At 44.4% G+C, this 24041-nt stretch overlaps 3 protein-coding genes and 1 non-coding gene across 4 annotated transcripts; 2 read left to right on the top strand and 2 right to left on the bottom strand.

Moving 5' to 3' along the window:
- LOC8086032 (glucan endo-1,3-beta-glucosidase) lies at window positions 238-4564 on the top strand. Its single transcript, XM_002451275.2, has 3 exons — window positions 238-1442; window positions 3712-4003; window positions 4095-4564. The coding sequence occupies exons 1-3, from the start codon at window positions 360-362 to the stop codon at window positions 4121-4123; spliced, it is 1404 nt and encodes a 467-aa protein (XP_002451320.1). The 5' UTR covers window positions 238-359; the 3' UTR covers window positions 4124-4564.
- LOC8076371 lies at window positions 9591-14999 on the top strand. Its single transcript, XM_002451274.2, has 7 exons — window positions 9591-9814; window positions 10795-11119; window positions 11201-11281; window positions 11369-11479; window positions 12161-12277; window positions 12377-14244; window positions 14436-14999. Exons 2-6 carry the CDS (start codon window positions 10800-10802, stop codon window positions 14199-14201), a joined length of 2454 nt encoding a protein of 817 aa, XP_002451319.1. The 5' UTR covers window positions 9591-9814; window positions 10795-10799; the 3' UTR covers window positions 14202-14244; window positions 14436-14999.
- On the bottom strand, window positions 17007-18178 carry LOC8076370 (metallothionein-like protein 1A). The gene is made up of 2 exons (XM_002450015.2): window positions 17898-18178; window positions 17007-17638 (listed from the first exon to the last, which is right to left on the bottom strand). The coding sequence occupies exons 1-2, from the start codon at window positions 17948-17950 to the stop codon at window positions 17461-17463; spliced, it is 231 nt and encodes a 76-aa protein (XP_002450060.1). The 5' UTR covers window positions 17951-18178; the 3' UTR covers window positions 17007-17460.
- Window positions 22422-22494, bottom strand: TRNAK-CUU. Its single transcript has one exon. It is a non-coding gene; the product is annotated as a tRNA-Lys (tRNA).

Here is a 24041-nt window from a genome sequence, read left to right as displayed (position 1 = left end):
ATAAAAAGAAAACACTCGCAGCAGCACAAAAGAAGAAGAAGAAGAAGAGGAGGAGAAATCGTGGAAGCATTAGCAGCAGCAGGAGTAGGCAGCAGGCCATGACAGGCAGGAGAGGAAACTGCCGGGGCACAGCAGCACCTCTCACGTTGCGAGAAACCAGGGAAGGCTGCCTGTAGACAAGCGTCATTAATTAATTATAATGTATAAAAAGGGTTTTAGCAGCAGCGTCGAGCCGGCGAGCGCAGAGGTTTCAAAACCCACCCACACCACACCACACCACACCACAACGGGTCCGTCCGTCCATCCATCCCACCAACACTGGGAGCAGCAGAGCCCCCGCGCGGCGCGCACGCCTCCCGATGCTCCCGCTCCTCCTCCTCCTCCTCCTCGCCGCCTTCCTCCATGGGACGGCGGCGGCGCAGGGGCAGCAGGGCCTGCCCTCTCTGCCCATCGGAGTCAACTACGGCGCGAACGCCGACAACCTGCCCACCCCCGCCGCCGTCGCCTCCTTCCTCGCCAAGAGCACGACCATCGACCGCGTGAAGCTCTTCGACGCGAACCCAGCCTTCCTGGACGCGTTCGCCGCCAACGCGCCGTCCATCTCGCTGGCCGTCTCCATCCCCAACGCCGTCCTCCCGACCTTCGCCGACAGATCCAGCGGCCTGGACGCGGCGCGGGGCTGGGTCCGCGACAACCTCTCCCCACACATCTCCGCGGGCGCCAACGTGACGCTCCTCCTGGCCGGGAACGAGGTGCTGGGCCCCACCGTGGTCCCGGACCTCGTCGTCGCCCTCCTCCCCGCGATGCGTCGTCTCGCCCAGGCGCTCCAGCTCGAGAGCCTCCCCGACGTCCGCGTCACCACGCCGCACTACCTGGGGATCCTCGCCCCCTCCGACGGGATCCCGTCCAACGCGCGGTTCCGCCCGGGGCTCGACGCCAAGGTCCTCGCGCCCATGCTCAGGTTCCACAACGACACCGGGTCGCCGTTCATGGTCAACGCCTACCCTTACTTCAGCTACAACGCGGCCAACCTCAACTACGCCGTGTTCCGGCCCAACGCCGGGGTGTACGACCCCGGGACGAAGCTCAACTACACCAGCATGTTCGACGCGCAGATGGACGCCATCTACACGGCGATGAAGAAGCTCGGGTTTGGAGATGGAGTGGAGATCGCCGTCGGGGAGGCCGGGTGGCCGACCAAGGCGGAGGCGGCGCAGGTCGGGGTGGGGGTCGAGGAGGCGAAAGATTTTAATGCCGGGATGATCCGGGTGTGTAGCGGAGGGAAGGGGACGCCGTTGATGCCCGGGAGGAAGTTCGAGACGTACGTGTTCTCGCTGTTTGATGAGAATCAGAAGCCTGGGCCGGTGGCGGAGAGGAATTTTGGCATCTTTAACACGGATTTCACGCCCAAGTATGATCTCGGACTGCTTCGCCAAGGATCCGTGAGTTTGAGTTTCTTCTTCTGCTGCTACTACTAGTCTGCTGTTGCCTTGTTTTGTTTTGTTTTAGTTCGTTCCTTCATTCATTACGATGAGATTTGCGGAGGAATCTGCTGCAATTATTGGGTCCCAATCTGCGCGATTTGTTACTTTGATTGATTGATTGATTCAATTTGGTGGGGGGAAATCGTAGAAATTTGAGGAGATTGTAGTGTGAGATCCCATCCCATGTTGGCAGAAATTAAGGAAAGGGGGCTGCAGATGGGACCGACGCGGTTTCAGAAGCCGCGGCGGGGCGGGGGCGGGGGCGGGGGCGGGGGGTCAAAACAGTCAAAGGGTCGCGATTGCCATTGCCAGGTTTTGAGGGAGGTCATAGGTTCACATTACGATGATAGCATAGCACCATTTTATTATTATTATTATTTCTTTTTGGTCCCAGCGAAGTGAAAAATCAGTTGGATTTTTTTTTTAAATTTTCGCCACCGGCGTCCATCCCCAGTGTGAGATTCGACCGTTGGGAAGGGAAGGTACCTAGCACGGAAACGTCATCATACTGTAAGCTGTACTACTACTAGTCTGTACTGTACGTGTCACTGCAAGGAAGGAAAGAAGCACCCGGCCGGGTAGACACATGCCTGATTGAGGCTGGCTCACTCACGGGTGGTCTCTCTCTCGCTGCTGATGCTGCCAAGAATTGAAATGCTGTTTGGTTCACACTGAGGCCTTGTTTACTTCCCAAAAAGTTTTGCAAAATTTTTCAGATTCCCCGTCACATCGAATCTTTAGACGCATGCATGGAGTATTAAATATAGATGAAAATAAAAACTAATTGCACAGTTTAGTCGAAATTGACGAGACGAATCTTTTGAGCCTAGTTAGTCCATGATTGGACATTTTTTGTCAAATACAAACGAAAGTGCTACAGTGTCAATTTTGCAAAAAAATTTGGAACTAAACAAGGCCTGAGAATTATCAGGAGAGAGAGTACAGGTGCAGCCATACGCACATGTTGCCGCGTGGACCGGACCGCCGCCCCATCTGGAAAGTGTCGCTTTCGTTTCCAACTTTTCTTCTCCCAACCGTCTCCATGATGCCATCTACAAGTATTGTGTCAAAGGATTTCTTAGCCTGTGTGCTTGCTTGCTTGTCGTTTTTATTTTTTTCTCGATGGGTCTAGTGACGGCATCCCATGCCTCCATCAGGCTTTTGACGGCATCCCATGCGTTTTGTACACGCATGTTGATTTCTAGACTGCACCACATGGTGCTTATCCCCACACACTGCAGATAGTATATGGATAGGGCATGATGTGGGTAGCTTCATATATAGGTTCTGACTTGTATATTGTAGTACGAGTATACACGTAACATCCATTGCCTTTATGCTTTTATCTCTTCATCGGAATCGGTGGAGGTTCCGTGCATGCACAAGTAGCTACCAGGAAGCAAAGCAGATGGGCTCTAGATTCTGAAATCTGAATGAATGTACCCCTAAAAGCTTCTTACTTGGTTTACTGCCGGATGCTTTCCGTGTACTTCCAACTGAGGATTCTTCAGTAGGTGGTCATCGCCACCAACAAGTCAGGCACACCTTTATGGCTTGGCTGGGGGTTTTCCTCTTTCTCTCGCACCGTTTCTAGCTTCCGAGTAGTAGCCATTACCTCAAGCTTTTGAACATTCATTGTAACTCTCTCTACTCTGCTTGAGCTATATGATCTGAGTAGCTTCCCCAATTGCCCAATCAAAGAATGAGGTAGGGGCAGCGTGGGAAGCGACGATTTCAAACTTGTTGCTTTTGCTGATGCCCTGGCAAAGTGCACCACCATGTGGAGAAGGTGGGGCTGTCTGTATTCTTTAGAATTCTGCTGCGACGTGTATGTTAGTGCCTAACTCAAGAATCTTAGGTGTGCGATCAAGTTGGGCAGGGCATATTTTGGCCTTTTGGGTGCTGCCAGTAGTGACTCCAGAGACCATGTGTTTGTATCTCGTCACATGCTAAAGTCATATGTACAATTGCATAGTCTTGTCAGGCTAAAGTTTACCAAAAGGGTTATGACAATAAATTGATTAAGGGCTAAGTGTGCACATGAGCATATCTCAGTTCAGAGTCTCGAACTAATACCAGGGAAATTTTGCTTTGAGAAAAAACAATGCTTAGCCTCACCATCATGTGACTGTATTCAATTTCTAATTTTTTGTTGACAAAAATGAATTGTTCCACTCTGATGCAGTGATGCTGACAATCAACTAATTTCTTCTATCTGCCCCTGCAGTCCGGATCTCCAAACCCATCTCCGAAGCCAAGCCCAAACCCGTCGCCGTCAGGAGGAGGCAAGTGGTGTGTGGCCAAGTCCGGCGCGAGCGCAACCGACCTGCAGAACAACATCAACTACGCCTGTGGCTACATCGACTGTAAGCCGATCCAGAGTGGCGGCGCGTGCTTTGACCCCAACAACGTGCAGTCGCATGCTTCGTACGTGATGAACGCGTACTACCAGGCCAATGGCCTGCACGACTACGACTGCAACTTCAAGGGCACCGGCGTGGTCACCTCCAGTGACCCCAGTAAGTTGAACGATTGTCTGTATTTGTTTCTGAATTTGACCCTGCATGATCTCATCCTCATGGTGTGTCTGAATCTTGATTTATATTGCAGGTTACGGGAGTTGCAAATACGTCTCCTGACGGGGCGCAGCAAGTCCAGGCAGTGCGAGGGCAGAGGCACCAGCCTCGAGTCCACATCTTCCTCCAGGCTCCAGCCACGGTGATGCCGGGAGGATGATACTGCCGGGCTTGCGCCAAATACTTGTATACTCATGTCTGACACCCATGCTTCTTGCTCTCAATCACTACTAGTCGTCCTTCTTAGGAGAGCCGCCATTGTATTGTTATCATCCGTCCCTCTCCCTCAGCACGAGGGTAATATGGTGTAGCCTATCCCAGCTGTTCTAGCTTTGTGTTTTGATGATTTGGTTGGTGGCGCGCGCGTGTTGCGATTCTTTGTCGTGTGTGGTAGTGGTGAATAATAAAGGCTTCTTAACTTATCATTCTATTTGATGTTGACACAAAAAAAAAATAGAGTTGAAGTAATTGACAGAGTGAAAATAATATAGGCTTCTTAACTTATTATTCATGGTACCTTTTCCTTTTCTTTTAAACTTATTTAAATATTGTGACATGCCTGAAGTACCATCCACATAACATGGACGAACGGAGGCTTCCAGGCAAGCAGCATGTTACATACCCTTATCGGTAGAAAAAAAAATGTGAACAGATAGAAACCGCACAGCAGTTTCAAATGATCCCCAATGAATTGTGGACAGACTAGTAACCTAGTAAACTCGCAATAGTAATAGTTCTGATTGAAGACTAGTTCTGATTGAAGACCAACTTGTTCCATTTCGTGATAAAAAAAAACTTGTTCCATTTCAATACATAATGATTCAATAATGCTTCCTGCCTTTCTCAAGATTGCCTTCAACGGGGATTGTTTTTCCTTATACAGTTACTTATTTTCATTTTAATACATAATAATTTCATTTCAATATATAATGATTGAATAAGACCCTCGTGCCTTTCTTAAGATTGCCTTCTAATAACAGGGATTTTCCATGCCGGTACAATTATGATCGTAAATCCTACACCAAAGTAGACCCTCGTGTTGGTACTACAGGCCAAACTTACGGTCCATGCATGACACTACCACCACTCTGAGCCAGGCACGAGCATAATGGGCCTTGGGCCAGGCCATGCTTACAATGTGCTTTTTAGTGTCATGCTAGTGCCAGTCCAAATATTAGAGATGTCCGCGGGGAATTCACCCATTAGGGGGACAGGGATGGTATTAAATGGGGCAAAAGTTGTCCCCGTCGGGGTTCATGGGGACGGGGATGGTATGCATGCCCCCGTCCCCACTCCCCACGGGGACCCGATTTCGAAGGCTCATATACTTGCAAGGTCTAATAATTGTGGTATATAAGCAAAGTTGAAACCCTAATCCTTCACTTTCTCAGTCTCAAATGTGAATCTTTGTATAAGGGATTTGTTTGTATACTATTAATATGAATTGGTGAATATATGAATAGTTAACATCATATAAACTAATATGAACTAACGCGGATACGGGAATCCCACGGGGATTATTCCCCGCACGAGGACGGGGATGAGGAGAAAATCTCCCCCGTGACATTTCGCGGGGACAAGGATGGGGGAAGTTTCTTCCCCACGGAGATGGGGATGGGGAAGCACTCTCCGACGAGGAATTCCCCGTTGACATCTCTAAGCCCAATGGGTCTCACCCATTTAGCCAAGTATACTGCAAAGCCAAAGATTTACTTGTTTTGGCTTTCCAAGTTTAATTTTTTTTCTTTATCTAAAGAAAAATACATTTTTAGTTTAATATCTACTATACCTATGTGATTGTAATTTCTTTGGCTAATGTATTTAGGATTCGATTATTACGTGTTTTTAGGTCAAAGGCGACACAGTGAGCCGCATATGTGTGTACGTACTGTAGACTGAACACACGCTTCATTTCTGTTGATAGTCTTTCGAGAATATTTTGGACCACCAATTGCATGTGAAATCAACAAAATGAAATGTAATTTACTTTTCTGTTCTCAAACCAGCGGAAGATATAGGAGGATGGCGGACGAGACCAAACTCAGCCCGTCAGCTGGCTTGTTTTGCACGAGAGACGCTGATATGCTAGCCAGCGGATTCGCACCATTCTCTATTCAGTTTGACATGTTGGCTTTGTTTTACTAGGTTAAGGCCTTGTTTAGTTCCAAATTTTTTTTCAAGACGTAAGTTATACCATGACAATATATAACAAATTATATTGTTTTTTTGCTTTAATCTCTGCAATGTTTTTTCCTATTAAACCATCACTTTTCCGAGCGCAATAATGAAGCATGAACAATTAGCAAATAATATTGTAATGCGCTTGTTTGTGGCGTATTATCATTTTTTATCATTTAGCTACTGTTCGGCCTTTTTCAAGGTAGTTGTATGTTGCTAGAAACCATCGATTTCTAGAAGCGGCTAGCAACAACAGCTTTCCCTCCAAATCGATTTCTAGAGGCAGCTATGATTATAAACCAGGCTAAAAAATAGCAATTCCTTTTAATCTAGGAAGACCCACTAGGCAGCCGTTGCATAAATATGAATAAAATGTGCATTGCAATAGACTTAAAGTAAGACAAAGACACCATAAGGATTGATACCATCATTGTGCTTACATGCTCTAATGAACTTGAAGCTTGGCTCTAGAACTCCACCGTGGCCAACTAGACTGGGCAACCATGCATGGCAGCTCGGATCTAGCTTGGGCCATCTCTTAATAATCTTTGAGGATTGACAATGCCCTTCAGCTCCCTCCAAGATCTCCTTTCAACATTTAGCGGATTATGTTGAAACATAGGTTTCGAGAGACCTATTTATAGTCCTCTGATTATGTGGTTCAAAGGGGAAGGAAATTTGGCAAAATAAGATAGAAATGTGGTTGATCTTTTCCCTAGGGGCTAGGCCTACCACTATTTTGCTCCAATTTTTGTTATCTTTGGATTTGTTGGTATTAGGGGCTTATAGAGTGTTCTCCTCACTAAACTGTGTCCCCCCAATTTGTATATGTCTTCGCAGTAATCCAAGGGTGTATAAGATCAACTAAGCTCCTCTACGATCTATAGTAAGCCATGTAGAGATAATATCCATCCTAGCCAGAACATGCTTCGCCTACAAGTAACTTGATGAGAAAGTCAACTAAAATTGGGTTGATTGGCCAAGGAATAGGGTAGGACCTCCCTTAACACTCACTCTTATATTGCAACAGGTTTGCACTACAAAATAAGAGTAACATATTAGAGAAATATTCACTTTAAGTATCACTATAATGACTCAAAATGCAAATTGGAAATGACATGTATCATTGCTACTGGTTTATTTATTGTCAGTTGTAATGTGGTGTTGTAAAACCCATTTATCTAGTAGTGTCTATTACCCCTTCAACTACACATCACAACAACACTTGCTAAATAGTTAGTTACTCCTTGCCCTCATGGCACACTCAACCTTTCATCTTCAATCCATTGTGATGACGTTGATCTTTAAAATTATTTGCCTAGCAAGGAAGTAGACACATTTTTATGCCCATATGTGTTTCTACTAGTTTAATGCAGGAGGTGACTAGAGCGAGTACTCTCCATTTAGTGGTAACACAAGAACCCCCTATGTGGATGCCACACAATCACCCAACATTATTTTCTACTCATTTCTTCCTACTCAACACTAGCTTCCTCTTTCTTTGTTAATTTCACTTTTATCCCTATCCCATTTATCAACCATGCCTTTCTCTAGCATCAACGCCCTCATGGAATGTTGAACTTCCACACTATTCTTGCCTACAAGATAACATGTTTAAATTTGACTCTCCTATGACCATTGTGCTAATAGGTGCAGTGATGCTGATGTAGACATCCTTCCCCGAATGCTGCCCCATCGTCCATCTTTGTCCTTCTCAATTGGGTAGTGCCATTACCATTAGATCCTCTTCTCCCATGATCGCCGCTGATGCCAAAACTATAGCCACTGTGCCCCTACCATCAACCCTCTCAATCAACCCTCATTATCTTGGCAGGCAACACCAACCACTGTTAGCTATCCCACCCATACGCCACCACCATCTCACTCAAGCAAGCTCCATTATCCATTCCTCTAAACCCACTAACATAGATCCCCTCCCTAATTTGACACCCTACTCCTAATCACAACATCTAACCCTAAGTGGAGCTTGATGAAGTTGCATTCGTTAGATCGTTGGAGAAGACAATGTCAATAAAAATTGATTAGTCAAATTTGGTGTGGAAATTTTCCTCCCCTTTCTTCGTATTCAACCCATTTTATTTCCCTTTTCCCAAAATCCTTAATTACGGGCATGTGTTTTATTACCCCTTGGCACGCTCACCCACACACACATGACTCTTTTGTTCCCAACGCGCTTTTCTTCCCTATGCTACTCTCTCTCTCTCTCCACGCGAGCCTCAGCGAGTTGCGTCTGTGTCTCATGAGCCCGGTGAGGTCCTCCCAGCATCCATTGCGCCCCACCATGCCCAAGCACACCATGGGCAGATCCCGCTGGTGGCCCTGCTGGATCCGACAGATCCGGCCCCAGTCATGGTGGATCCGGCAAGGTAAGCCTCCTCCTCTCTCCTCGTCCTCCCGAATCTCTAAGCTAGGGTTACAGTGATCTCTCTCTATCATCTCTTCGAACTCTGGCGTGTATAAAATGGTCGGCCAGAGGAGGCAGGTAGGCCAGGTGGCGGGGATGACTGGCAGGCGGTTCAGGGGAGCTAGCGACGACAGTGGTGGCTAGGCCAAGTCGGGGCAGGAGAGCTCCTGCCATGGCAGCGACCAATGGGGGAGAAGGTGGTGTTGTGAGTGAGCCATGGTTTCGTTGGAGCTCCATGGCCGCGGAGCTCCAGCGAAACCCTAGCTCGCCGCGGCCATGGAGCTCCAGCGAAACCATGTGTGTGTGGGTGAGGTTGGTCTGTGAAGAATAGCTGCTGTATTTTTTTTGACTAAACTACTGTGAGGAGGTGTGCGCGCTGGAGGTTCAAATCCTGCACACTCATGTTGTACTAAAGTCCTTCCCTTTTCTATGTTCTTGACTTCAATAGTGATTTGACTCTATATTTGTGTGTGGGACTTGCAATTGAAGTCTAACAAGAAGCCTATCCATTTAACTTTCAAGTTTTATGTAATATATATCATATACTTGTGTAGCAACTAGATGTTCACAGTTCAAACATATTATTTATATTCGCAGACATGAATGTTAGACCTCCAGCTTCTTTAATTTTCTATTTGATGGATTGAAACCCAATAGTTTAGATCCAACCCCGTCTTTCCTTAGTTCAAGACTAAAACATGGCTTAAATGACAAAATCCTAGAGATTTTCTCAAAGAATTGATTTTTGGATATCTCACATTTAATGCCCAATTACCAAAATATCATCCCTCCCTTCCATTTATAAATATATTATTAATATTTGCTGCCTAGTCGTAAAAAGAATTGCTGAGGGTTGGAAATAAAAGAAAAAAGACTTGGCGTGCAATATATCAGATCAGACCTTGAGGAATTGAGCAGGGACGCAGGGTCACGTTAACGTGATGGCAAACTTGTAAAAACAACCGGCCAAGTTTTCCCTAGTAGTCCAGAAAAATATCAAAAATACCCCTCCCATCCGCAGCCCTAACAAACCGATCCCCTTCTTCCTCCTGCCCCTGCGCCGCCGCCGGCGCCCCCTACCGCGCCCGCCTCCTCACCCCGTCCGATCCAGTTGGGGCGGCGATTGGTGTCTCGTCCTCCTCCTTGTGCTGGTATGTCTCCAAAGCTCCTTGCTTGCTTGCTTGGATTCCATGCGTGCGTTCCTTAATCTGTGCGCGAAGTCGGGGTTCGGTTCCGTTCTCAATCGAACTCATCAGGTCCCTGCTCAGTTCAATGGTTCGTTTTGGTTCTTCAGCTTCGCTGGTTTCACACCGCGCCGGCGCAGTTTATTTTCCGTAAAATTTGGGGGTTTAAGTGAATTCTGTGCTTCTCCTAGGACTAGGAGATTCCACGTTTTTCCGTGGTGGCCCCCCGGCGTTGGTTATTTAGCGGCGGCTGCTGTTCTTCTTGGTCTCGCACTCAACGCTTAGTGTGATTTGTGTAAATGGTAGGGGATTCTTGAACAAAAATTTCCCAACTTGACCCCTTTCTTTTTCAGTACCTACCTTGCTTTTGGTGTCTGTTGTCATAGCGGACCCGCGATTTGGAGTGAATGGCACAGCGCCCCATGTTTTCCTCCTGACTACTGTCACACAGACACGCAGACGGCAGACACATAGGCGAATTGGTTCCATCAAGTTAGTTTCGCAGGCTTCCAATTCGTAGCTGAGATTACCATACTGTTTGACTGCTCAAATTGACAAGTTTGTTGTCCATCGTGAAGCCATTCACAATTTCACATTCTGTGTCTTCTGAAAGTTCAGTACGACGATGACTTGACAGCTCCAAAGTTGCAAACTTTTTGGTTACGTGACTCAACCAGTAGTCCTTTTTGTAATACATAATATAATACAGGTCTGTCTTAGATTTCGCTCCATCTTTTGCTTTGATGAATGCTTTGTCTGAAATATCATGTGCAGTTCAACCGACATGCTTGACTAGTTGACTTGCATATGCTGCTCTTCTGATTTTACTTGCTGACTGCATGTTATTCGATTCAGTGTAATCCATACCAGTGAAGCTGGACAGAGATGAATTTCACTTTCCTTTCTAAACTGTTGTGTCTTTTATACTGACTAAATCTGTGACTCAGGGAGCATGGCGGATGGGGCTATTGTGGTAGCCATTTGCCAGTACGGCGGAGAGTTCGCTTCTGGCCCCAGTGGCAACCTGATATACAGAGGTGGAGAAGCGCATGCTGTTGATGTTACTCGTGATTCGTCGCTGGAGGGCTTCAAGGATGAGCTGTCCAAGGTGTTCCATGTTGATGTCACTGACATGTCACTCAAGTACTTTCTTCCCAATAATATGAAAACACTCATAACTATATCATGTGACCGGGATTTGCAAAGGATGGTTGATTTTACTGCCAATGCTGCACATGTGGATGTTTTTCTGATAAGCAGACAAGAGAACAGGTATGTCTGGTTCTACCTTTTTCTGAAACGTCAAGCATATCATGAGGTGATGGATTGTTTTGTCTCATGCTGGATAATCAGGAGTATTGTAACACAATCTGGAGCTACATCTGGCTCTGTTGCTAGTGGTGACAAAAGGAAAAGACCCACTTCCAAAAACAAGTATGTGGTATCGCTCGTCTTTTTTTATCAACATTATGTACAACCCCATACTCTTATAAGCATCACAATCAATGCTATCCCTTCTAGGGTAATCAGAAGCAGCAAGCCAGCTGCCAGCGCTCCTGGCAATGCAGTTCAAGTTATCACAGATAGTTTGAGACAACCAATTTCAGTTACTACTGAAAATGAAGACAACAGGTGCAGGATCAACCTACACACAATTGCTTAACCTATGCCTTCTTTGCTCTGAGATGTTATGCAGAATAAACTACTTTCAATGTAAATGCTGAGAAAAATGCATCTGTTGATGCTATGAATTAACTGATAGTTCCTACATTTGTCTGTTAGCTGCACATATCTGTGCACTCTGTTAAGTTGTTAGTGTGTCGTTTAGAAAGCTTCACTACATATGAAAAACATAATCTCCTCCTGGGTTCAAGCAAAGAAATAAAAAATAAGTGCTAATAGAGTCTCATGATGAGAGGTATCAAGTTCAATGTTAGCGATAACAATCTAGTGTTTTCTCTGGTCCTCTGACCCTTACCACGAACCAGTCCATACCAATGCGAACGTTTCCATTGTGATCCTAAATTTTAGCTGTATAAAATTTTTCTACTTACTGCCATCTGTTGAAGTTGTTTCTTCATTTCAAGGAATAGCTTCACTTTTATAGACTACGGTCCATACCTTTTGGTTTAATCAAATAAAGTCCCCAGTGGACATGTGGTCTAGTTCATCTTGAATGTCTATTTTGCAGTTCTGTTACTATATCCTATTACACTATTGCAGTACTATTATTTACTTTGTTCATAAGTCAATGGTATTTTTTTTACTACATTGTCCACTCCCAGTTACCGTTTTCATCTTGATCAAAACTAGGGTTTTTCAGTTGGAATTTGGGAATGACATCGCATTTACCACCACAGCTGGAGGCGCTTCCTTCACATCAGATATTCTTGATCAGCAAAAGCTTGCTCTTGTTGATAATATCCCCAGGTAACTTGTTACACATTCATATCTCTTTCCATATTGTTTGCTAAAAAGGATTACTTTTTTTGAGAGATTTTTGTCAATTTTGTATGATTTTTTTTTCAGGGAAGCAGTTAGTCTGTTTGATGATGCATTCATTCCATATGTTGGTTCTGAGATCATGCATGAGCCTCAGGGACCTAACAATCCTATTGCATTGTGGGATGACATTATCAAAGGAGTTGGTCAAGAATTTGATAATGTGAAAGATTTCCGTGCTCAGTTGTGCAAGTATGCTATTGGGAAAGGATTTGTGTACCGATTCATAAAAAATGAAACCAGTCGCGTCACTGTAAAATGTGCTGCAGAAGGAGGCTGCACCTGGAGGTTGCATGCGTCTGAATCATCTCGTAACAAGAAATTTGTTATCAAGAGAATGACAGATGAACATACTTGTAGCGGAGGAAGTGGAGAGGGTCAGCGTCGAGCAACAAGACAGTGGTTGACTACTATCATTAAGGAGAAGCTGCATGATAACCCAAAGTTTAAGCCAAAGGAACTTGTAAAGGAATTGTTTGAAGAATACGGAGTTACACTAACATATTCACAGGTTTGGCGAGGCAAAGAAGTAGCAGAGAAAGAGATTTATCATGCTATCAGGGAGACTCGCGATCAGTTACCCTGGTATTGTCAGAGGCTTGAGGAGACCAACCCAGGAAGTATAAGTGTGTTGTCTCCAGTGGTGGATATGAAATACCGCCGCTTTTTTGTTGCATTCCATGCTTGTTTGCATGGCTTTGTAAATGGGTGCAGGCCCCTCTTATTTCTGGACAAAGTCCCACTGAAAGCAACGAATGATTACAAGTTGCTTGTGGCTGCTGCCATTGATGCAGACGATGGTGTCTTTCCGTTAGCATTTAATGTGGTTGAAGATGAAAATTATGATAGCTGGGGTTGGTTCTTAATGCATCTGAAAATAGCCCTCCAAACTCACAACTACCCTTGCAATGGCATGACATTCTTGTCCAATGGACAAATGGGTCTGGATGCTGCTGTTTCTCACGTGTTTGAGGATGGTAAACATGCTTTCTGTTTGCATCATATCATTGAGGAATTTAAAGGAGAGCTGAGGAAGGGACCATGGTCACTACAAATAAGGGAGGGGATGGTTGAGGATTTCACTCGTGCAGCCCAAGCGTGCAACATCGAGGATTTTAATGCATCCATCGAGAGCATAAGGAATATATCCAGTGAAGCTGCTGACTGGATAATAGCGAGCAAGCCAGAGCATTGGTCAGATGCCATTTTCCGAGGCTGCCGGTATGATAATTTCTCCTTGAACATTGCTGATGCTTTTGATAACTGGATACCAACCAAGAAGGAGAGTTCCATAGTGCTGATGGTAGACTCACTGAGAATGAAGATTAAGGAAATAATAGAATCAAGGCTTGAAGCTTGCAAGGCGTGGGAAGGGCCTTTAACACCAACTATGGAATACAAAGTGCAGGATGAGATGCTGAAGGCTGGCAAAATGACTGTTCTGTGTTCTTCTGAGACTGTGTTTGAAGTGAGGGGCAATGCAATTTTTGTAGTTAATATTGGGAATTGGGAATGCACATGCCGGCGGTGGCAGCTCTCTGGCCTCCCCTGCATGCATGCCATTGCTGTGTTCAACAGGCTTGGTCGCAATTTATATGACTACTGCCCAAAGTTCTTTAGAATAGAAAGCTACCATCTGACATACTCAGGAATAATCTTCCCAATACCTGACATGGATAGTGTTGATTTTAGTGCTGGTGCGAATCTACTCCCACTGCCTCCCAAGCAGCGCTCATCAGATAAACCAAGAAGGAAGCGGTCTAACTCCAACAAGATAAGTACTCTCGTACGACTCTGTAGCAGGTGCAAACAAACAGGGCACAATAAGGCAACATGTGAAGTTCAGTTCTAGTCGAAAGCAACCTCTTCTTCTCTAGTTTGTACAGAATTAGCAGGTACTTGTTGTCTTATTCTTGTGCTACATTTCCCCTGAACAAGATGTTTTTGCCTGAGTTCTGAAATTATTTATTTTTACATGAACCAATTTACTTTGAACATTTGCTGTGTTCCCTGTTGATCTTGTTATGCAATACTAACCATGTTGAGCTGATCTTTTAACTCTCTGACATGTGTTTTGCCATTGCAGTGTCAAAGGTCTGAAGTTAAGGTATAGTGCAGAGAACATGGTTTCTTTTCTCAGAGATATGAAATGTGGCAAAGCAAAGTGTCATTGATGCTCTGGTTCTTGCTGCTATTTTTAGTTTCTTGGGTGGAAGGGAGTTGCAATCATTGGATGTTGATGACATACATGGGCGATGCAGCTTAATAATAATTTACTTGTCAGGGAGTGAGCTGCGATGATGCCATAGCTTCCTATCATAGTTTCGCTGTAACAGCAGAGTACATGGGAGATGCAGCTTAGCTTTACTTGTCAGTTTACTATATGGTCATATACATAATACATAGTGTTGTAACATGGATTAAGCATCGCAGTTTTTAGGCTAGTTGACTTCGTGTCTTGGTTAGTGGCACTGACGACAGTAGGAAAGGGGTAATTAGATATTCATCACTGAATTCTTTTAATCCTAGATTTATTTGCCATCCAAGTCTCACTGACATATGTGCCACCCCACGTGTCTTTGACAGTAGCAAATATGGGATTCGGTGAAATTGCCCCAGTTTCTTTTTATACAGCATCTTCTGAGTTACAGCCCGCTCCTGTTTGAGTCGGTATGGAGCAAAATTGTTCGTTTTTTTTATCAGGCGTCATCACTGGACCTATTATTCATCATGCACGAGCATTCCTGATCCATGCATATGTTTCCGGACGCCGCCCTCCCCATCTCCAGCGTCCTCCACATCGTCGTTCTTTCATGTGCCCGGTGTCCCCCTCCCAAGCCCTCCATCATGGGCCACTGCCCCACCGCACACCACCATGGTGCGGTAGGTTCTCACCGGAGCTTTGTGGAGACTACCGTGCCCGCGCGACCTTCTTCCTTTGCCCTACCCCCCCTCCCAATCAGCCATCTCCTCCAACTCCGGCGAGCTCGGCCATTATCATCTCCAACTCCGACGAGCCTCTCTCACTGTGACCTGGCCCGACCGTACCTACCATTGTCAGCTCCCCTAAGCCGCCTAACCACCATTCCCACCACCTAGCCTACCTACCTCTCCCGGCTGAGCCCTTCTAAACCTGCTAGAGTTGGAGAAGAAAAGAGGGGGAGAGCTCGCTAGAACCCTAGCCACTACCGCCGTTGATCATAAATCTAGGAGGAGGAGAAAGAGGAGGAGGCCTATACCTTGCTGGAACCCACCACTGCCGCTACTAGAGGAGAGGGAGGGAGGAGCTCGCCGTGGGTGTGGGGTCGATGGGAGAGGGTGTGGGGTTCCAGGAGCAGGCATGGGAGGGGAATGGAGGGAGCGAGCAAGCGCGGAGGCACAGTGGATGTCCATTTTGAGTGATCATTTTGAGTGGATTCTTGACAACAAGTCTGGTAGGTACACAACTCGTTCTATGCATAGAAGACTAACTTTTAGAGGATTTATCAATAAAAGAAAGGTAAAGTTATGGGGTAGTCGGTTACCAAATAAGAGCAAAGTTTTTGCCTGGATGGCTATATAGGATAGGCTTCAGACAGGGGTCACTCTGAAGAAAAAAGAATGACAAGGAAATAAAAGGTGTATATTATGCAGGGTGGATGAGACTTTTGACCATATATTCTTCAATTGCCATATATCTAGAATGGTGTGGTTTTGCTTTAAAGAAGCTCTGGGGTGCAATTGGTGTCCAGTTTCTATGCATGATGTTTTTTTTTGTCATTGGATCAAATTAGGGGTTAGAGACCATCATATCAAACCGTTTATGTTTTTTTGTGATCTTATGGAGTCTTTGGAATGTTGGGGATAAGATGGGGACTGAAAAGAAGTTTCTGAAATCACTAATGAAGTTTTTCACAAAATTTGCATTCTCATGTAGAATGGCGCATACTTTTGAAGGATCAAGATATCGTTAGATTTTTGGATGATAAGGTGCAGAAGATGAAGATTTGGCTGTTCTGGAGACGTGTTCTGCTTTAGTCTAGTGTAGCTTTTGTTGTTTAGCTTGCTGCACGTGGTGTTTATGGTACTTTTGGTGTTCGTTTTGAGCTTTTCTTTGGAGAGTAGTTGCGTTGTGCTGAGTGGTTCTGGCTGCGCCCAGACGACGCTTTGCTTCTGTGCTTCACTGTTTAGCTGGTTACCCCAGCTGTTGTGTGACAGCACGAATCTTGAAACCATCAACACCGCACAAAAAGTGGAAGAAAGCAGAAATAAAAATTTGCCGGAAGATAAATAGAATTTCTGCGAGTCTCGATAGGTGAGAGTTACTTCCGTCTTATATATATCTAATCTATGCTCTCAAACATCAACTTCCATAGTGTAACTAAACATAGCACCTTTTACTCCATACCTAACAACCGATCGAGAGAATATTGTGTGTGAATGGAATTGGCCATACCTAACATCTCTATCTCCAAGATATATACTGGATTTATATTCGTATATAGGATGCATGGTATGAAGTACACGTTTTTCCTACCAAGTCCAGACCGCACACGCTAAAGATTTTGAAGAAAAAGAAGTGAATTTTGGTGGCTTCTGCGAAATATTCTTGTTCTCCAGTCACATAACGAATCTGTTATTTTGATCCTTGTGATGACGGTGAAGATACTCAGGCAAATAAACCATACCAGTTTTATATATAAATCACCCTGGACGAAATCATATCGTCATTACGTACAGAGACACATAGAGATCGATGTATGAGCACAAGATGGATACACAGTACACACACATGCACATAATTAAATGCAAGAGCACAAGACTGACGCCAAGGCCAATAAGCAAAAGAGGTATACTCTCTCTCTCGATCAGGCACACAAGGGCAGATATATAGATCGCATATATATGCATGCTGGCGAGCCAGATCGAAATACATAGCAGATAGCTAGCTCGTCCTTATTGTTCAACCATCAGTTACATACGTCACACACAATAACACAATTGCAGAGCACTACATGTAGTGTAGTAGCTAGTAGTACCGTACGTCGCCGGCACAAGATCGATATCACCATCAAATAAGCAGCAGCATGCATATCGTCGGTCTTCGTTCCCCATGTGTGGTCGTCGGTCGATCAGCAGTTGCAGGGGTTGCACTTGCAGCTGTCACCGCAGCTGCAGCCGTGGGAGGTCTCGGCGCCGGACTCCGCCGCGGCCTCGAACTCGGCAGCAGCTGTCTTCTCCGGGGCGACACCCAGGACGACGGTGGCCTGCGCCGCGGTGCTCTTCTCCTCCAGGTCGGGGTACTTCTTGCTGCAGGTAGTCAACGGACGGACCCAAAATTAACAAACAAACTTATAATACTAGTTGTAGAGAAGTTCAATAATTATTCTTCAGCCGGACAGGTTCAGATGTATGTTTTCCATGTTTGTTGTGAAGAGACATATAGTAGCTACAAACGAACAGCAAACGAACTATATACTTTTTGATTTGAATTCATTCAATCAAAGGAAAAGAAACTAAGTAAACAAGAGATTAGCCAGGTAAAGAGAGTGATGACTAGCTAGCTTACCCGCACTTGCAGCTTGAGCCGCAGTTGCAGCTTGATCCGCAGCTGCAAGACATCCTGCTTGTCTTTTGGTGCAAAAACGAAGAAGCTCAAGAACAAATATCTATCAAAGGGCGTTGTACAAAGTCGCTTTGGTTGAGCTTGAGCACAATGAAGCCCCTACACCGGTTTTTATAGCAGTGGATGGAGGATTCGGCTTCGTCCAATTATTGAGCCAACACAGGCACGCAACGCGCCGTGTCAGCACGCCATAGGCTCTCTCCGGAACAAGTCCTCCTGGCCTCCGATCCAATGTCCACTTGTCTCCAGAATTATTCTTGGAGTATATATTTCGATTTCAATTTAACTGGTAATCGAATTCTACTTTAATTATTTGTAAGTAATACTCCTTATGTCCTTAAATATAAAAGATCCAATTAAGTTTGTTCAAAGTCAAACTGTCCTAACTTCGATCAAGTTCATAGGAAAGAGGATTAATAGTATCTAGCAATCAAAGAGGTGTATCAGATGATCCAATGTTTTTTTCCCCAATAGAATATCTTATACTATTTCAGTAGTAAGGGACAACCGTATTAGATGCTGCAAAAGTGCAAAACCAAAATTAAATTGATTGGAACTGCAGGAGTTGATGTGCCAAATTAAAATACTCTTCCCATTTCAAATTATGATAATATGCCTTTAAAATATGCACCATTACGTCTAGATACATAACAGAAGTGAAAACGTCTTCCAATTTTGAACGGAGTGAGTATAACATTAATAGCTGAGCTAAAAGAACATAGGAGTAGCTAACTAATAATCAGTGGAAATTAAACTTTGGTTTCTTTTATGATGTACCATCTCTCTAGCTAACTAGTGTCAATTATTGAAGCATATATACATGTCTGTTCGCTTAAGCTTATCTACCGAATTTGCTAACCATTTAACAGTTGTTTTTTAATAAAAAAATAACAAATATTATTTTTAGTCATGACTTATCAATCAAGCGAACAGACACGCATCTATCTGCAAGTTCACTGGCTAGCTTGGTTGACGAATTTCCTGAATTGCACGGATGCCGGCCTTTCATTTGTCATGTCTTTATCTTCGAGCTTGAAAGCTACACGCATTGAAAATATGCGCGCCGGCCGTTGCTTTCATTCGTCTCAGCAAAGCCACACTAATAAGCTAGCTCCTATATGCCGTGCTTGACTTGTCGTTCTGATCTCATGGATGGATGGACGCCATTCACACACAAACACCATCCAACACGTTTATTTTTCATTTTAGGAACATCGATGCAAGACCTCATAATAAGAGCCACTATTTTACGTACCTGTATTTTTTCTTGCCGGCACGAAATTGGCCTTCTTTTCTAGAAATTTCCTCAGTGGGCTCGGCCCCAGCCAATTGTTGGTTTCAGATACACAACTATTTCCACTTGCCGAAACAAGTTACTGTGCAATAGTTTTTTTAGAGAATTGGTTACTGTGCAATAGTATGCCTTAATGGCTACAAATATCTCTATTTTATTATTCCATTCAAGAAAATATGAGTGTATTTGGTTTATCCCCTAGACAAGCCTAGCTAGCAAAATTAAGCCAAACTAGTCTAAGCCTGTCCCTAGCAAGTCAAGACCCATTTAATTTATTTGGTTGCGTGCGCTGCCGAGCATGGCTAGGATGAGGGTGAGTTCACCCCCTTTGAAGTATTCTCTCGAACATATGGTGAGCTCCGCCATGGTGCTGCTGCTCTACTTCGGTTGGGTCATGAGCTCATCATACAGGGCGATCTCCTTAAGGAAAAGCTCCTTCAAGCATGGGCAACAGCGAGAGGACACAACGTCTTCCAGCTCATGGCGAGGCGAACTGTCGTACTACAACGATACCCGGAGCTTGCCGGCGACGCGCTATGAGGCGAACTGCAACAGCAACGGAACACCTCTGCCTCCGCCTCCATCCATGGTGAACTACGGGGTGACCTCGATTGTGACCTCCAAGTCCACCAAGTCCGTCGACATCGCCCTGGCCAGTGGGAAGCTCCTGCAGGTGTGGATTGAGTATGACGGTGTGACCACGCGGCTTGATATCACTATGTCGGTAGTCGGTGTGCCCAGGCCACACGTCCCACTCGTGTATTGTGAAGTCAAAGTCTCGTCAACAATGCCGCTCCCACGTCCGTCCGGCGACCGCCAGAGATGGAGGCGAATCAGTGCCCAAGATTGCGGATCCGGAGGAGGAGATGCGCGCCAGGGGAGGGGAAGGAGCTCGCGCTAGATAGGGAGGGGATGGGGAGGAGAAGGAGCTCGCACGAGCCAGGGAAGTAAAGGAGTTCGCGCCGCCATGGGGAGGGGAAGCAGCAGGGGAAGGAGGACGAGGTGCGCATGGAGGAGGAGCGGACGCAAACGAGGAGGAGCGGCGGCACACAGTACTACAGGAGGTGATGCCAATGAGATGAGCGACTAACTCGAGCCTGACTATAGGAGAATCACCGATTCGATTATTCCAACCGAGCCAGGCTACGGGCATACAGGTGGCTGATGCTAGCCAGGCCTCAGCCCATGGCTACCGAACCAAAAAACCAAAAAAATAGCTCTAGGAAGCCATGGCTGGGGGCCAATCAAACATATCCATTCGTCCTATTTGCTTGAGTTTATCTATCAAATCTATTAGCTATCCAGCAGTGTTTTTTTCTCATGACAAATGAGCAACCAGTACTTTTAGCCATGGCTTATAAACTAAGCAAACAAGTACTTAAACTAGTTTTTTTTTTCTGTGTAAGCACGCAGTCTACATACTCCACTTCCGCTGTCTAGCCAGATACACAGTCTTTACTACGAATCTAGATACAACACATGCACGGTTACGTTTAAGAGCCAAGAGCTAATTAAGTTTTTGAAAAAGTTAAGACGGCCTAATGACAAGATGGACAGAGGGAATACATTGCAAACATGTCTTATCTCTTTTGAACGAGACTAACAATAATGGAACATCAATGGTCTTGTCCAATGCGTCAGTAATCTAGTAGACGGAGATTTCTATGTCGTATGGCCGTGTTTGGATACTCTAGCCGAGCTAGAAGTTAGAGTTAGTTTTTAGTTTAGGAGTAGTCTTCGACTAACTCTAGTTGAAGACATGTTTGGAAGTAAAGGATTAAATGACAATGAATGCGGCGGATCAATCGCTAGGGAAGAGGATAAGCTCGATCCTGTAGAGTCTGAGTTGGAGAAAAAAATTTGTTGTGCTCCCCACCAGAACTAGCCCAAATAATCACCTTTATGGAGGGATAGTTTTTTTGGGTGTGCTAGTTGCAAAAAACTAACTCTAGCCCTCTTATTTAGCTACTTTTCAGGCTAGTTGAGTGTAAACTAGCGCAAACTAACTTTAACCCCTATATCAAACAGGGCCGATGTATGACAGGCATAAAATACGTTATCGCATCGCATTAACAATTAATGATACTGCTATGTCATCGTCCTTGTTGTTTCGTTGTTCAAGAAAGCCTAGCCAACGATGTTCTTTAATTAATTAATTAACATTGTCTATGACTAAGAGCTCATTCAGAACTCGGATCACACCAGATTTCAACAAATTCTTTAGTACTGTATATTCGCAGCATGGCAGAGCCAAATTCCACGCTTCAATTTTCAAAGGTCATTCGTTTGTCCATATATGTAATAATTTTTTACACTACTGGAATGAACTACTCATAGTTATCCATAGGCAAAAAAAGAAGATAATTTCTAGTGACAACAATTGGACTTGCTTTTGACGATATGATGAAGATGTGGAGAAGACTTTCCACCGCATCGGTAAATAGAGAATGTGTTATACTCCATAAATAAATAAGAGGGTGTTTGGGACTGTTCTGCTATACGTTTTTTACTCTACTTCACGTTTTTTAGCCAAACGGTTTTAGCTCCACGCACTCAGTTCGAGAAAAAAGGGTGGAGTTGTGAGAGCACCTAAAGAGGTACTCCACAAACTCCAGTTTTTTGTGGAGCTGCTCCATGATAGAGTTTGTGGAGTAGAGTTTGTGGAGCAGTTCCAAACACCCTCTAAATATACGTCTCATTTTTTGAAGAGTCAAATTTTTTAAAGTTTGATTAAATATATATAAAATATATTAGTATTTATCATATGTAATATATATTATTAGGTTGAGCATCAAAATATACTTTTATAATATACTTATTTGCAGATACAAAATATACTTTTATAATATACTTATTTGCAGATATAAGTTTGACTCCTTGAGAAATGAAACGTGCATTTATGAGAGAGAGAGAGAGAGAGTTGAACTGTAAGCACAAGCCAAGTAATAATGACCTAATTAAGGTTTGTTTTCTGCAGGAATGAGGCTGCAAGTGTTCATAGACGATCATGAAGTATTTCCAGACCTAAAATGTAGCAGCTTTAGTTTGGGGCAGTAGTTTCAGTGCTCATTTACCAATTTCACTTGGCTAGATACAGGTGCAAGAAAGAGAGGCATGATGAGAGTATGAGAGATGAGCAGTGGTAAAAATAAATAAAAAAGAAAAAAATTAAACGCCCACCGTGGGGCTCGAACCCACGACCACAAGGTTAAGAGCCTTGCGCTCTACCGACTGAGCTAGACGGGCCTACATGGTAGTGATCTCTAAGTCCCTTTGTTTTCCACTATGGAGCAATAAGCAGGGCCATTCACCCCGTAAAATCTCACACCTGCATCAGTGTATCAGCAGAGCAATCTATTAGTAATATGTAAACAAAATCGAATCGAATATAGCATCCACTGAATGGAACACATGTTTTTTTTCCTTCTCAAGTGCTACTGAAGTTATATATATATATCTTTTATTTCCCACACAAGGCTAGGTAGAGTGTGAACAATTCAGCATATATAGCGCTAGAGATAGCGATAGGTATCCAAAACCAAATTACATGATAATATGTGGTATGTAAAGATTTCTTCGTCCGCTCAAGTATTTTACTGGGCATAATCCTCTACCCATCGAGTACTTGAGTAGAGCATGCGTGGATGAGGGTATGATTTTTGGGACATACTATCCACACTCATACTCTTGGTAATTTATATCTGACTTAGCGCTTGTACAGTGCATAGGCTCTTATGGAGAGAGGGAGAAAAGTACTATACCATTAAGTGTCTTAAAAAATTTAATCTATCGAATCTGCCAGCCATTCAGCAGTGTTTTTCTCTCACAACAAATTAGCCAACAATATTTTGTGCCATGGCTTATCAGCCAGACGATATGCGGCACAGCGAAGCAATTTTGAGACTTGCTGCATGCTAAAGTCAACGCTGGCAGAGAGACTTACTATACCATAATTATTGTTGCTGATTCCCATTTACTAATATGTGTCAATATATACTTCTATGTGTATGATATATTCATGAATTTCTGTGGTATATATGTAGCGGGTATGTATTTGGGTGCATGGTTTATTTTTACTAGCATGGGTAAATGACAATTGTAAATATTTTGCTCAAATCAACTCCCCGCCAGATACCACCGACCTGGACTGGTACAGTGGTTAGCGACTGCGGTTTGTGTGGGCCGTCGAGTCGTAGAATGCAGAGGCCCGCCCATGCGAATACGATGTGTGGGCAACAAAAGTTAATTAAGTGAAATACAGACAAGACAAACAGGACCCAAATTAAGTGAAATACGGTGGAGCATGTTTTGTTAATTATACAAGCACAGAAACAATATCCGAGGGAATACATGCATGAAGATGCAAGGTATAAATCCAAGGCATCTGCAGCTGGAGTGCAGCATAGAGATGCTCGGTGCCACTGGCTAAGGGGAAACCTGGCCTTGAGTGCGACATCCAGCCAGCATGCCAACAAGGCCTATGCAAATGCAATGGATGGAGGCAACCCATGGAAATGTCATGTGCTGTACAAGAGAGAATCTTACAACTCCGTGATAAATACATCACCAGGAGTTTTTCCACGTATGCAGGTAAAATTAGCACATAAATATCATCAAGAGGTTTTCCTACATATGCAGGTAAAAATTAGCAGATACATATGCAGGAAAACTAGCACAAGCCCTTCATCTTTTCTCATAGTTTGTTTGATTCCTCGGTTTGTTTTGTCTCACCTCAGTCGGTTCCATCTTTCACCATAATGCCCAACCTTTTGTTTCAGGGCCCTTCGGATGAA

The sequence above is a fragment of the Sorghum bicolor genome, chromosome 5 (genome assembly GCF_000003195.3).
Source record: "Sorghum bicolor cultivar BTx623 chromosome 5, Sorghum_bicolor_NCBIv3, whole genome shotgun sequence".
Taxonomy (NCBI): domain Eukaryota; kingdom Viridiplantae; phylum Streptophyta; class Magnoliopsida; order Poales; family Poaceae; genus Sorghum; species Sorghum bicolor.
This window is presented reverse-complemented; position numbering and strand designations above follow the sequence as displayed.

Coding starts and splice junctions, on each gene's coding strand:
- LOC8086032 (XM_002451275.2), top strand. CDS start 360: ATGCTCCCGCTCCTCCTCCTCCTCCTCCTCGCCGCCTTCCTCCATGGG. Junction 1,443..3,711: donor GACTGCTTCGCCAAGGATCC/GTGAGTTTGAGT, acceptor CTGCCCCTGCAG/TCCGGATCTCCAAACCCATC. Junction 4,004..4,094: donor GGTCACCTCCAGTGACCCCA/GTAAGTTGAACG, acceptor TTTATATTGCAG/GTTACGGGAGTTGCAAATAC.
- LOC8076371 (XM_002451274.2), top strand. CDS start 10,800: ATGGCGGATGGGGCTATTGTGGTAGCCATTTGCCAGTACGGCGGAGAG. Junction 11,282..11,368: donor AGACCCACTTCCAAAAACAA/GTATGTGGTATC, acceptor TATCCCTTCTAG/GGTAATCAGAAGCAGCAAGC. Junction 12,278..12,376: donor CTTGTTGATAATATCCCCAG/GTAACTTGTTAC, acceptor TTTTTTTTTCAG/GGAAGCAGTTAGTCTGTTTG.
- LOC8076370 (XM_002450015.2), bottom strand. CDS start 17,950: ATGTCTTGCAGCTGCGGATCAAGCTGCAACTGCGGCTCAAGCTGCAAG. Junction 17,639..17,897: donor GGCTCAAGCTGCAAGTGCGG/GTAAGCTAGCTA, acceptor GACTACCTGCAG/CAAGAAGTACCCCGACCTGG.